General features: G+C 38.1%; 1 protein-coding gene across 1 annotated transcript in view; it reads right to left on the reverse strand.

Annotated features, from left to right (window-relative positions):
* tmod2 (tropomodulin 2) overlaps positions 1 to 12,492 on the reverse strand; it is a 30,850-nt gene extending 18,358 nt beyond the window's left edge. Inside the window, exons 1-3 of the mRNA XM_072465152.1 lie at positions 12,476 to 12,492; positions 2,017 to 2,203; positions 193 to 349 (exon numbers count right to left, since the gene is read on the reverse strand). Coding sequence (XP_072321253.1) covers positions 193 to 349; positions 2,017 to 2,142 — 283 coding nt within the window. The 5' untranslated portion in view covers positions 2,143 to 2,203; positions 12,476 to 12,492. The remainder of the gene's footprint in view (positions 1 to 192; positions 350 to 2,016; positions 2,204 to 12,475) is intronic.
* Positions 12,493 to 15,618: the final 3,126 nt, after the last annotated feature.

A 15,618-nucleotide genomic window follows, 5' to 3' on the forward strand; every position in this document is an offset into this window, starting at 1 on the left:
TTGTGCAGCCCTGGGAGGCGACTGCTGATGTGATTTTGGGCTTTACAAAAAATGTAATAATAATTGAACATTATCGAGTTCACTGCCTTTAAGAGCAGAATGTGCCGGTGTCAATACTGTGGTTAATATTGTTGAGTTTCAAACACCAGTCAACCTGCTTTTGTTTCCATCCACTTTTAACCGGTGGCTCACCTTTCCTCTCGCCGGTGAAGGGCACGATGTCGTCCCGGTCCTTGTGCTCCATGGCCTCCTTCTCCAGATACTTCATGAGTTTATCCCGATCAAACGAACCCGTGGGCTGTTTCACAGTCTGGTCCTTTTGACGCATTCCGGCCGGGAGCAGGGCGTGCTGGATCAAATAAAGCAAGAGTGTTATACATCCATTGATAAATAACTAAATGTAACTGGCAAATCATTTTAGAGTCAAATACATGCCCGAATAAATACATCTATAGCTACTTTCCCATTTGCACAATTTAACTTGCAACTAATGAACCCCTAACCCTAATATTTTGATTATTTATTATGTACAATGAGACTTTTTAAATACATTTTAAACAAAGGTTGAAATATGGTGACTGAGATATTTACAGAAAAAGTTTGCTATTGATGAAAACCAGAAAGTTTTTTTTTTTTTTTACTTTAGATTTATTAATGCCAGGTGTGTTTCAGAGTCTGTATAGTCCAAATAAATATTCCGATTATCAAAAAGCAATGCACTTTTATAGTCTACTTGTTGTAATTTGTTGATTCATTGTTGCAGCCGACATGTTTGAGTGGAAACATAAATAGTCAAATTAAATCCATAGTTCTTGTAAATACTTCCTGTCCATATTTTTGACATTTACTTATAAATAAATAAAAACAGCACAATACTATACCAATCAATACCAAAACTAGTATTGAATCTACTTACAAATATTCACTACCAACTCCCATCCAACTAACTCTTTGGAAATATATAGTGGAGTTTCCGGATGTGGTTTTGTTTGCTTATCACTGGTTCAAGTGCATTTCTGGTGTACTTGACCCTGTCCCTCTGGTATAGATATCTTCCTGTGAGCCCAGGCGGTGCGGCTTGAGGATGTGTCTAAAATGGTCTTGTTGGAATTCAAACAAAACGCCTCGGGACGGGCGGAATATCTCCACTGCTCCCTCCCAAATAAACAGGCGGACTGCAGCTGCTGACGGAGCCTCTTCTATGCAAAACGTTGCAACATCCAGCGCTAAATCACTCAAATCCTAGTGTTTGTTTTGGTAACTAAAGTTTTAGATAGTCTTGGTAAGTAAGGAAACAACAATATTTTGAAATGACTACTAGATTAAATTGTGAATAAATGCTTACAATAGCATTTATTCACAATTTAGATAGAATAATAGAATATTTATTCACAATAGAATAGCATGCGTTTAGGACTGTCTATTATGATCTCCATAACATATTCTCCATTGTCTCCTTTTAGTTTAGCTCATGTCGCAGTCTCTCAGTTTATGAGGCTCCACACTAATCTCACAGATTGTTAATGAGCTACTGGGGAGTGGAAAAAGACTGACTAACACTAAAGAATGTAGTGATTACCTTTTTGTCTGTTTGTTTTGTCTTGTAAAGTGTGTAGAAGTGTTGAACTCCCACCGTTTCCGCACTTGGACTTTTGTCAACTCAGAGATGGCAATTACAGCCAAAACAAAAGACTTTAATAATAAAAAGGTGTCTAATTTGTGTCTCCATAGTTTGAAAACAAGCACTTTCTGCTTTTAATACTGCCCTAAAGCTGCAACTAACAAATAATGGATTAGTCCAGCGATTATTCTTTGGATTAATCTGAGACTTTGAGATTGAGAGTTTTACTGCCGCTTGAGCTGATCCTGGTGGAGAATATTTACGGACAAACCAGTTTTTTCAACAAAAGCACAAGATTTTTGTCCATTATGATCACATCTCGCTGAACCAAACGCCCCTCCACATTCGGCTACAGTAACTTCTCGATCACATGACCCCCCACTGTGCCCGCTGACCTCTGGGTCCATGTCCTCCAGCACAGTCTCCAGCTGCTTGAGTTCCTCGGCCGACAGTTTGCTGAGGAGCTCATCTTCATCCAGGTCCTTGTACTTGTCCAGCTCTTTCTTGAACTCTAAAGCCATGTCTGTGTTTGAGTTCAACTAAACTAAACTGCAGCTACGGCACAAAACTCCTCTGTGGGACCTAGGGACAAACAAAAAAGAATCAAGTTAGGATGGCAGAATATACTAATAATATCACAGTTATTAAATGCAGTCTTCCGCAATTTATGATTCATTCCTGGTTCAGTCACAGTCCCTTTAGTCACAGATTAGTCACATTTGAGCCCTGTGATAGTTGCTCTTGGATAAGCTTTAATTTAGTCCCGGTTCAGTCCCGGTTCAGTCCAAGTTTAGTCCAAGTTTAGTCCAAGTTTAGTCCAAGTTTAGTCCAAGTTTAGTCCAAGTTTAGTCCAAGTTTAGTTTCGTCAAGTTTTAGTTCCAGTCATGGCTTGGTCTTGTTTTCATTCCACATATTGTGGTCCTGGTTTCAGTCCTGGTTTTAATATTCTAGTCCTTGTTTTGCCATGACTTTGTACTTTTACTTCTCCGAAGTGTTGTCACAACACTCTATTCCTATACTATGTGATCGAATACCATTTCTGGAAAAGCTCAAGATCATTCTAAAACTGTTATGAAAAACAGTTTGGTATCAATTAGTATCTAATTTGATACTTTTGACAAACCTTCTTCTTGGTTTAGCAGCAAAACTTGAGCTCTAGTCCTTGTTTATTTAGCATTAACATGTAACATCAGATGTGTTTTGGCCCAGTGGTTGCTGGGTAATTTCTGAGTGTGATGTCAACGAATAGACATAAAACATTTGCACTTCTGGGATAAAATTAGTTAAATATTTTGCAACATTTTAAATATATTTATCTTAACTGTGTTTTAGTCCAACCCGTCATTGGCACTTTACGTTTTTAAGTTATATTGTGATGCATTTTTTGTGTGAACTGGAATTGTGCTGTACAAATAGAGCTGCCTTGCCAGGAGAAGCTATGCTGTTGTCAGTGATAATGAGATTATTTAGTTTAGAGGCCGTTTATCTCTTCTCTCTTTGATAATGGCAGATCACTGACTCAACAGCAACACACAACTTTCTCACAAGCCAAACGACACTCCAGGTTTGTAGCGCTACAACTGTACGCTTAAAGACTTAAAACTAACAAAAAAGAAATGACATTGAAATTGGCATGCGACATTTAGGGACGAGACCCATGTCTCATTCGGTTCTAAATGATTGATATTGCCCCCTCATACATTTTCATTGGCCCAACCACAAGGGGCGCTAGTATAAAAATGGCCGAAGCACCAAGCCATTTCCGCTTCCTGCTCCGGCTGTGGACTGAAACGTATGGTTATGAACTGTTAAACGTCTCGAAACTAACTGAAGCGGTTACAGATCATTCCAAGACTCAATGGTGAGTGAACTACAACTACACCAAATTGAACCGCTTTGTTTAAAATGTATTTACTTTCGTTGTTGTTTAGATGTTTGATGTTTTAGTTACTTCCGCGTTTTACCGCGGCAAATTTACTTCCGCCTTTTCCGCGGCAAACTTTCCCCGTTGTTTAGATTGATTGTTGCGCAACATTTGTGAATGAACATTAAGAACGAACGTTAAGAAATGTGAATGAAGCTGAATTTGATTTTCCATGAATGAATTACATTTAATTAACTTTACCTTTTTTAATCAACTCGATTTGAATATTAAGATAATGGTCAAACATTGTTACTGATTGTAATTATGATGTGTATGTATATATATATATATATATATATATATATATATATGTGTGTATTATATATATAGTATTATATATATGTATAATATATATATATATAATGTGTGTGTTATATGTATATTATGGTGGATCTTTTTACTAGACCTCTGTTTTATAGGTCAGGTTTTTTTTCCCCCCTGACACCCCCTGATTCTTATCCTCTGCAAGAGGTGGCGAGCGACCCATGTGACCTAAGAATCTGGTAGGATCACTCTTTGTTTTTTCCCCGGATACGGACACCCTAAGTTGGAATATTTTTTTCGTTTCACTCGGAATATATTCACTTTTTTTTTGAGATCCTACAAACTGAACTTAAGCACCCAAAGGAACAGAACTTTGCTGGGAACCTTTTTTGTTGTTTTGAATATTTGTTTATATTTATTTATATTAATACAATTTATACAATTTATACTACAACGTCCTCCTGTGTTACTTTTTTTTCCCCACAAGCTCCTGTGGCCGAACTTAGTCATTTCTGACAGTCAAATGCGTATTATTTTAAGTTAGCGTTACACAAGGAACGATAAAAAGTAGACAGCAGTCGGCCATTTTAGTCATTATTGTGACATTATCATGACACAAAAAGGTCAAATTGTAAAAAAAAAACAGTAGAATACTCAGATTTGGCTAAAACGATCTTGCAACTTTCTTGGGGAAAAACATTAGTATCCCTAGTAAGCAGACGATTTTAGTTTTAATTAGAAAATAAATAAATAATCCTTTTAGAAACAATATTATTCACTACTAAGGCTGTGCCGAGTTTTCTAAATTGGCTATTGTGGAGCGATAATCCTATCAACAAAGCACAGCAATCTGCTCGGGGTGTGTGAGGTCAAACCTGTCCAGCAGATTCCAACATTTGTCACAAGAACATCAAGAACACTTAATATTTCACTTTACAAATCGCGTAGTTACATTGCTGCTTTCAGAATCAGAATCAGAGGGTTATTGCCTTTACTAATGAACAGAATTCATAAACATAGGAACTTGCTTTGGTGATTCTGCGCTACATAAAACAAGATACATTTAAATGATTCAAAAAGGTGTTAGAATATTGTGTATATATACATATATACATTATATATATATATATATATACACACTATATATATATATATATATATTATATATATATATATATAAAATCTAAACTATTGATCTAAAACTGGTATCGAGGAAAGATTCTTTGAAAAAAAATCTCACAACATTTGTCTTTTCCCCTCAATAGCAACAGTGTTATTGCATCCAACGTTTATTCTGGAATCTCTGTCTCCTCATTAAACCATTAAGTGATTTGACGCAGATCTAATAATAATAAATCTACAAACTCAAATAAAAGATTAAGAACAGAACCTGTGCTAAACTGTGCTGGAGATTCAAGTTAAAGGTTTTGTCGGATCAAAGTGTCTCGGTCTCTTTCAGTCGGGACACGCTGACCTCATCGGTCCCCGTCCTAAACCGCTCGCGCTGACACTGGGACGAGTTTGAAGCGTATAAAACATAAATAAGGTGTATTTAGAGAAGGGAAAATTGATAGGTGGAGTTTCAGAAGCTTGTGTTGGATGATAGTTGCTGCTAGAGCCAAATGGGACAACTACAAAGGAAGAGGTGAAGACTAAAAGCAGGAATAAAGCAACAAACAAATAAAAACTGTACTAAATGAGGACTAAAAGAGGACTAAAAGAGGACTGAATGAGGACTAAAAGAGGACTGAATGAGGACTGAATGAGGACTGAATGAGGACTAAAAGAGGACTAAAAGAGGACTGAATGAGGACTAAAAGAGGACTGAATGAGGACTAAAAGAGGACTGAATGAGGACTGAATGAGGATTGAATGAGGTTTGAATGAGGCTTGAATGAGGATTGAATGAGGATTGAATGAGGACTGAATGAGGACTGAATGAGGACTAAATGAGGACTAAATGAGGACTAAATGAGGACTAAAAGAGGACTAAAAGAGGACTAAAAGAGGACTGAATGAGGACTGAATGAGGACTAAATGAGGACTGAATGAGGATTGAATGAGGTTTGAATGAGGATTGAATGAGGATTGAATGAGGACTGAATGAGGATTGAATGAGGACTGAATGAGGACTGAATGAGGACTGAATGAGGACTAAATGAGGACTAAATGAGGACTAAATGAGGACTAAATGAGGACTAAAAGAGGACTAAACCAGGACTAGACCAGCCAAGACTTTTTTGTCCTTTGTGACCTTGAAGTTGTTACCAAGTCTGCCACGAGAACACATTTTGTAGAATGATATGTTACAGAAGAATATCACCATAAACAATATATTTAAACTACTTGTTATGTTTAAATAAGAGCACATAATATTAGAGGTGAACAATCAAATTTTACATAATAGCGTGAATGCATTTTTGAAGATATGCCAAAGTCGTTCAAGTATATCAAGTATTGTTGATTGTGCAAATAAACTAAAAAACGGATCAAAGTTTTGTTGTAAACTGTCAAATTAGTGTATTGGGTTCATTTCACATTAATCTGGATATTTAAAGCTCAATTAATATGTTTAAAGACATTTTGACATATCGTTTGAATGTCGTTCAGGATACTCCAAAATATTAATATCGCCCAGCCAGACACACTGTAAACTTGTAGTAAAAGCAACATTCTACTGCTACTACTCACACACTTGCGCAGAAGAACAATCCGGAGTGCAAAGAGGCTTACAGCTGACAGATTATGAATATCCCCACGCTTCCAAATCATATGGAAAACAGACACGCTACATGCTAAAGCCAGCGTGTGAGAACGGAAAGAACACGATACAAAACCCCCATCGATTTATTATGCAAAATGTTGGGAACACGGCAAGAAAATATGAGTCATGGCAAATTAGATCATTTAGCGTATTGCCAATAATAACGCTATTTTAATAAGGCTGGGGAAAATATGGAATTCACGATAAGTGAGAGTTTAATGTGATGTTTCTGCATTTTTGTGTTATATTTTACAGTTCGGTCACATTTTGTGCAATACATTAACTTCAACAGGCACGTTTTAGCATTTTCCTGTTGGACTTCCATAATATTGTCTATTTATCATCATCGGGATAATCCAAAAGAATCATCAAGATATACTTTGTTTTTGCTCATTTCAATCGTTTATGAGAAAACATGATTAACGCTTGAAGTAGACTACTTCAAAAGCACATTTTAAATTTTATTCCTCCATTTATTTGCATTGTGGTTGGTTTCCCGGTTTGGCCGGTGAGGCAGGTGGACAGTAAGGTGGCGTGTGGACAGTGATGGTGAAGAGGAGGCATTAGTGAAATCTGAGTGATTCCTTTCTCCTCGTCTCTGGGGATAATCCTTCAGGACGACAACAGATGGACTCGGTTCGTTCTGCTCTCAGGGAACTCACCGGACCAGCTCTGACCCCTGCTCTGACCCCTGCTCTGACCCCTGCTCTGACCCCTGCTCTGACCCCTGCTCTGACCCCTGCTCTGACCCCTGCTCTGACCCCTGCCCCTCTGAACACAATACTGGGCAATAACGCAATTATTAATATCGCAATAATATATCAAATTCACAAACAATGTCCCCATCTGAAATGTTTTTTACAGAAAGCTAGGGATGGGGCGATATTGTTTTGTTGCAATTTGATTCTTGTCTCGATACATGGTGACGATTTTGATATAAATTTGTTAATTAAAACAAAACTTTTCAATAAATTCCCATTTGAATGAATGTAATCTATAGGCAATTTTGCCATTTCATTAGTTTAATGATAAGACAAGACGATTGATCTGAATTTTTAACCAATAGAAACATTTTCAATCAATAATAATTGTGTCTCATGAGGAGCATGTGTCAGGGGTCTCGCTACGTTCATTCAGCCCAACATGATAAATCAAAATGGCCCGCCATCTGTTTTGACATGGGGGGTGAAAATAAAACCTGGCCCGGCCCGTGCAGGAAAGTTGGAGAAGCTGAACTTTATTGCGGCAGACGTGCGCAATCACCATCAGACTTTTCCATTTTGTGCATTGTACTTTGCATTGTATTTATTTTGATGATTGATTTGACGATAAAAGGAGGGAACGTCCAAAATCAGTCTTCGAGTCTTTGAAAGTTCATTATTGGGCTGATTTATGTACAATAAGAAGTAACAGAAAGATAAAACCTTCCTCAGTCATTTACTTTGTCTGCGAAAGGATGACAAGCTTAACCCTTTCCCACCACGCCAAGATGACAACACCTCAAGCAGTGACACGTGAGAATCGAACCCAACACTAACCCTGACCCATGCCCACCAGCATTGAAAGATTCAATACTCATCATTACATAAAAATGTTACAAAAAAGGCAAATTTTATCCCAAACAATGTTTTACGCCGTGTTACGTCTCTGTTAAGTTTGAATTTCGATGGGGTTTGACTAATAATCTAAGGTAAATGCTTTCTTTAAATATAATTGAAAATATTGTGTCAAAAAGTATATGTAAATATTATCTATATCATAACATTCAAAGCCATATTGCAAACACTACAAATCAATTCTTTACTGGGACAAATAAAGCCATCCGTCCATAGTTTCCAGCCTGAGACAAGAGTCACGATGAACAAGACAAATTATAACAGAATCCAACCTGGCAGTAAGTCCTGAATGAGCAATTATAACCACACAACCATACCACACAAATCATAATAGAAATATAATTTAAATTGATCTGCTCCTGGGAATATTCATTTATTAATTAATATCATATTAACATGTGCACTGTGAACGGAGTCTTCTATTTTGAACATAAAATACATGCTTATGCCACTTATAAGAACCGCACAGGCGCTCAGTAGCTCAGAGCTGAGTTGCACTTCATGTAAAAGATCTGACGTTGTGTAAATGTTTAAAAATAAGTGGTCTTTCTTGACGAAAAGTTGAATTTTGTGACATGATTTGATGAATATAGTGTAGACATAACCTGGCTCATTCCAGATTGATCTGTGTCCCTCTGAATTGAGTTCTTCACATGCATCAATCTGGGAACGCTCTTGCCGATTGGTCGAAGCATCACAACAGCAGAAGAAGCAGAAAAATCAACCGTATTTTCTGCACTATAAGGTTGCACTGTCAATGAGTGGTCTATTTTCATATATAAGGAGCACCGGACTATAAGGCGCATTAAGCAAAACATAACCACACAAAATCCCTTCAATGTCAGTAAGCACAACCAGAATTAATCCATATACAATATAAGATGCGCTGTCGTTTGAGACAATTAAAGGCTTTTAATTGCGCCTTATAGTGCGGAAAACACGATTAATTGTGTTTAATCCAGTGTTCAGAAATGCACCGTCCTCTTTCTCATCCACAAATGTACAAAGTGCTATTGCCTGCACGCTTTTGAATAACAAAAATAAATGCTGGTTTCAACAAACGAGCTTCAAACACAAGCTCAATATCAGTGACATGAGTTTGTGCTGATGTTTGTCTTTGTTTATTTGAGAAAAGCTAAAAGGTGGAGCTTATAGTGAGAACAGCAGACAACTCCATCTGTGCACAAGAGGAAGACTATAGTTAGCTCCATCACCGCTCCTCAGGGATCTGCACTTCCTCCTCCTCCACCTCCTCCTGCTGCTGCTCTGAAGGAACCATGGCTGGATCTGAGCCACTGCTTCACTTTCTACAGAAAAGCATGAGAGGAGAACACGAGGAAGCAAATACAAGGAAGAAACTAGAAGAATTCTAAAGAAACAAGCAAATCAAGATGAACCACATATTGTGCTGCACATGATCATGATACTAAACTTAAAACTTGATTACAATAGAGTAAAAAAGCTCAATACTCACCATATATTTTGATACCATATTGATAATAATAAACTATTATTATTATCAATTATTAAATTAATTAATTAATAATAAACTATTAAATCTGTTCAAATGTATATAAAAAACAGTGTAAAATGTGATATTTTCTGAATAGTTTTACAGTGATTTGGTAGTGTTTTATCATTGTGGTCATTCAAAGTTATATTATTAGCATTCAAGCTATTCCCTTACCGTGGTATCAAAAGAGAGTTTGAAATTTTAGCATTGTGACATTTCTATAAAGTAAATTAACACAAAATAATAGTAGTTTCTATAAAATTACCATAAAGTCTTGTAATCCCAGTAGTTCCAATTTAGATTTAAAAAAACTACCAGTGTGCAGAAAAGATAAAAAATGGTTAATTTTAGGTATTTTTTTTCAGTAACAGGACCTAATCAAATAAGTTTTGATATTACCGGTAGTTTTAACGCTGTAATAAGAGTGTTTATAAGATTATAAGAGTTATTTCTCATTCATCTGTTTTTATCATTATACTTATGCGCCTAATCTGTGTTGAAATACACTTTTCCAGTCATTTTAACCACTGTACAATGAGCCAAAGCAGAGCAGTAACTTATCCACAACATTTTAGGAGATTCTCACAAATGAACGAAAGAGCGAAAACAGAGACTATTGCAGTTTTTACAACAGAGAACAAAGAGCTCAAACAGAGCCTGAAGACCGAGCTGTTTACCATCAGTGTTATCAAGATCCCAGGTCAGACTGGGTCACAAGGTAGTCACGGTAAACAACTTTATGAATAAACAAGACGACAAAATCAGTGATATAAGTGGTTGATAGTGGAATCTATGGCAAAACAATGAGACAGGGTTTGTGTTCAAACCATGTGAAAAGATTAAAACAACTGGTCTAATTTACAGCAATAAACCAACCGCAAATGATTTACATAAACACTACATAAAACTTTTTTATGTAGTGTTCAAGAACATGCACAATCCAGTCGACGATGGCTCCAGCTACAGTGAAGGACGGTCAAATACAGGACACATTTCCCCAAATAGTCCAAAAAAGCTTGTGCCTTAATCTCAGAAGTGTGAAAACTACAACTTAGTAGTAGCTTTGTGTGTGATGTGTGGCAAGTAGGATTTTCAGAAGTATTAAAAATCAGGTACTAAACTAGTATTGATACTAGACATTCATTTGGTCAAGTATTAATCGTGTAAATGAGACAAAACTTGATATTTCCAGAACAATTTAGAATGATCTTGAGCTTTATCAGAACTATAAGAGCACATGCCGTGGTAATTTGAAGTATTATTGTGAGAGTTGAAGATGACGGTCTAAAAAGAGCATCTGTTATTTTCCATGTGTGTGTTAAAATTGGTAAAACAGGTATCGAGTCTATTCCTCCTTAGCATCGAAATCAAGTTTGACATTTTAGAATCACTAAAGACAACACTAAAAACAACACTGGAATTTCCACATTGTGGGACAAATGAAGGTCATCTTATCTTATAGTGCTAATGGAATACAATACAGTACATGCCAAAATATTTTCCAATATAGTCTTGTAATTTCTTGTAGTCCATCTAATCTAATTAAGCCCAACAACAACATTCTTTGCCTCCTGTGAAGCCAGCAGGAAATGGGTGTTTCCCACACAAACAGTCTTGATGTACTGTACATAATGTAGCGCTCTCCCTGGAGACACTCTGCTCTGTATTATTATTATTAAATCAAGAGTAGAGCTTAAAAGGAGCCATTCAGCACAGGCCAAACGAAGCCTGGTCTGACAGTGACACATGTAAACTAATTGTTCCCACTGAAACCAGCCAGTTTCACTCTTAAACTATTCACTCTCACTGCAGTAAAGCCAGTTTATCAGCAGGTTTGTACTAAGAGGTTGTAAATGGGCCGTGATGTCACCTCAAAACAAAATGTCAGTGCCAAGCTGTGGACGAAATTCCACAGTAACAACAATCCTTGCAACACAGCCGGCCTCAAGGCTGTGAAAGGAAAAGTTGAACCGCTGCATAAACTCCACAGGGGTCTTCTCTTTACAAGGGCCACACCCTTCATTCTCTGCTACTGTTTAAACTGACAACATTCAGCTCTGACACAAACTGCATTAGCCAAGACCTTGCCTCTCCCAGTTTAAAGTGAACTATTGAGTCATGCCAGCACAATGCAACGTACATCCTTCAGCAGGGACAAAAACAACAGTCATTTGAATGAAGCAGACGTGATAAACTTGATTTACATATTAAACTGACTAAATGTAAACTTCTTGTCGTTTACATTTCTTATAGAATCAAGAGTTTAGGGCAAACATTGATCAGTCATCAATATCGCAAACAAAGTGAGAGTATTTTATAACAAACACCTATTCAGAACAATCGGTTATATCAATATTATTCATCGTAATTCCAGCGAATATCACAAATGTATTCATCATCAGCTGAAGTATTGGGCTGTGGTGACACGCTAGCAGCAGCAAAGTGGCTCGTCTTGACATGTTTATGATGGGAAAATTAAAACAATTTAAGAGCTAATCATATGGAAATTGAAGCCCGGATTTGAAGCACAAAATAGACGCCCATAAATGCATCTGTGGTTTAAATGCAGCTGCGGAATCGGAAATATAAAAAGGATGCCAGGCAAAAAGCAATGAGGTGTAGCTGGCAGTTAGCCGCTAGCACGCTAACGACTGCAGTCGCTCCCAAGTTGGTGTTCATTTTAGCAACAAAAACGTGACAGTCCACTAGAACGCACTTTTAACGGACTGTTTTTGTTGTTCTATGTGTTTAAATGTTATAGTCAGAGTCATACCTGAGGACAATTGAAAGTGACGGGAGAACGTTCAGTTATTCCCCGAGCTCCTTCAGCGTCCACAGTGCAGTGAGTGTAGTGAGCGCTCGGGTTAACGCAAGGGCGGGGACACCGGAAACACGGACAGTGGATTCTGTTAGCGACAGGTTAGTGGGCCAATAGGAGCGAAGACGGGGTGGAGCTTGACCAATAGCGTAAAACTTAAAAACTTCGAGAAATAAAATGTAAAATTTAAATAAAATTGTATTTACATTTATTCATTCATTCATTTTCTACCGCTTGTTCCCTTTCGGGGTCGCGGGTGACTGGAGCCTATCCCAGTGACTTTGGGCCTTAGGCGGGGTACACCCTGGACAGTGACCAACTCGTCGCAGGGTTAACACTGTATTACATCTAATTATTTCCCAAGTGCAAAGACAAAAAAATGAAAATATACACAAACATTATAAAATTGTTATCAAAGCTTACAGAATAAGGTTTAATGCAATTTTAAGTGAACATAGGTCACACGCTAGAAAAAAAAGATGAATAAACCAAAAAAGCATACTTATTTGCAATAATAAAAGATGGCAATATAAAAATAATAAGATAAGATAAGATATTCCTTTATTGTCCCACATGGGTGCAACGCAGGTAGATACAGAGGTAGATACAGAAGAACAGATCACTTATAGGAAGTCTGAAAAACACTTTCAGTAGAAGATCTCCTATAAATAAATAAAAACTCCCATAGACAAATAAATAAATAAATAAATACCATTGCATGTGATCCCGACAGTAATTGCACATGAATATGTGTCACGACAGCACATAGATTGCACATGAATTTCACAGTAATTGCACATGAATTGCACATGAATTCCAACAGCAATTGCACATACGACTGAATAGGATTACATAATACTTAAAATGATAAATTGAATAATTATATAATTATCCCTCATCTCTTTCTATATTTGTTCAGTGCAAATCTTTCCACAAATAAACAGAATGCTTGTTGTTTGAAGTGTGCTGGAATTAAAATAAACTGAGAACACTTTGGCCTCATCCCTGTTTTTGTCCATTGCAGTGAATATAGAGTTTCATGCAGCCTCTCGTCTCACACATGATGGACCTTCTCTGTAATCAGATCTATTCACACTCAGTTGTGCTGCTAAATTAGACAAATGGCAGTAATCAGTGGAATTACAGAAAGAAGGATATGACTAAATGTGTCTTCAAGGTGAATTCAGTTTGTAAGCATGAGTAGGAGTGTTGTGCTGTATTGATAGACCAAATAAAATGACGTCTTTACTGAAATATGCTTGAACATTGTGGAATTATTTGTTCCAACCGTTTAATACAATTGAAATTGTTTTTTTCAATTCACAAATATATCTACACTACCACAATTTGGGGTTGAGTTCTGGACGAAGCAACTTTTTGTATTATCAGGGTTGCAATGTGAGACAGACAAACAAAACATATACAAATAAACACATTTGATTAATGTTCCGTGTTCAAAAACTACTGTCTGTACAGGCAGGGTATTTACATTCATCTTTACTTTACATAACCTAGTCTAAAATATTTATAACTTAACATCCATGGATTGCACTTCTGCACATTGACATTGGACAATAAAGTTACTTATAACGTGACAAATAATTGGTTACATGATAATCCAATAGCATGTAAAATCCATTAAAGGAATACCGTAATAAGTCCTAGTGAATAATTTATCTATTGTAATTCACAAATGCATTATAAGCTATCAACTTATCATGTATTTATTGTTTATTGGTACAACAAACATTGTCTAAAACGTGGTAATCTGATGCTGGTGTCACAGTATTGTAGGACTCTTTTTGTCCATCATTGGGTACATTTACAAGACCAGAAAAACAGATAGCAAGAATAATTAGATAACCCAGTAACTATGATCAGATTTTTTCATTCACAAATGAAATAATCAATAACAGACATGTCATTTAATCAGTGGATTTTTAGAGTAACTGTTGTATTTGAAAGATAATGTACAATTAATTTTAAAATAACCCATTATTTAACATTTTCTCTTTCATTGTTGTCTCTGCCACATTAGTGTGCTCTTTTTTTGCATAATTGTCCTTGTCCAAACCTACACATATGAACAATCAGAAGAAAACAGATCCATCCATCCATCCATCTTCTGCCGCTTTATCCGGGGCCGGGTCGCGGGGGCAGCAGTCTGAGCAGGGACTGCCAGACTTCCTTCTCCCCAGACACTTCCTCTAACTCCTCCGGGGGGATCCCGAGGCGTTCCCAGGCCAGCCGAGAGACATAGTCTCTCCAGCGTGTCCTGGGTCTTCCCCGGGGCCTCTTCCCGGTGGGACATGCCTGAAACACCTCCCGAGGGAGGCGCCCAGGAGGCATCCGGAACAGATGCCCGAGCCACCTCAGCTGGCTCCTCTCGACGTGGAGGAGCAGCGGCTCTACTCCGAGCTCCCCCCGCGTGGCCGAGCTCCTCACCTTATCTCTAAGGGAGCGCCCAGCCACACGGCGGAGGAAACTCATTTTCACCGCTTGTATCCGCGATCTTGTTCTTTCGGTCACTACCCAAAGCTCATGACCATAGGTGAGGGTAGGAACGTAGACCGACCGGTAAATAGAGAGCTTTGCCTTTCGGCTCAGCTCCCTCTTCACCACAACAGTCCGATGCAGCGACTGCATCACTGCAGCCGCTGCACCGATCCGCCTGTCGATCTCACGCTCCATCCTTCCCTCACTCGTGAACAAGACCCCGAGATACTTGAACTCCTCCACTTGGGGCAAGGACACCCCACCCTCCTGGAGAGGGCAAGCCACCTTTTTCCGGTCGAGAACCATGGCCTCGGATTTGGAGGTGCTGATTCTCATCCCAGCCGCTTCACACTCGGCTGCAAACCGTCCCAGTGCATGTTGCAGGTCCGGGTTTGATGGAGCCATCAGGACAACATCGTCTGCAAACAGCAGAGATGAGATCCTGTGGTCCCCAAACCGGACACCCTCCGACCCCTGACTGCGCCTAGAAATTCTGTCCATAAAAATTATGAACAGAACCGGTGACAAAGGGCAGCCCTGGCGGAGTCCAACATGCACTGGGAACAGGTCTGACTTACTGCCGGCAATGCGAACACAGCTCC

The sequence above is a fragment of the Eucyclogobius newberryi genome, unplaced genomic scaffold, assembly GCF_026437365.1.
Source record: "Eucyclogobius newberryi isolate DKJ021-1_F unplaced genomic scaffold, fEucNew1.0.hap1 SCAF_5, whole genome shotgun sequence".
NCBI lineage: Eukaryota > Metazoa > Chordata > Actinopteri > Gobiiformes > Gobiidae > Eucyclogobius > Eucyclogobius newberryi.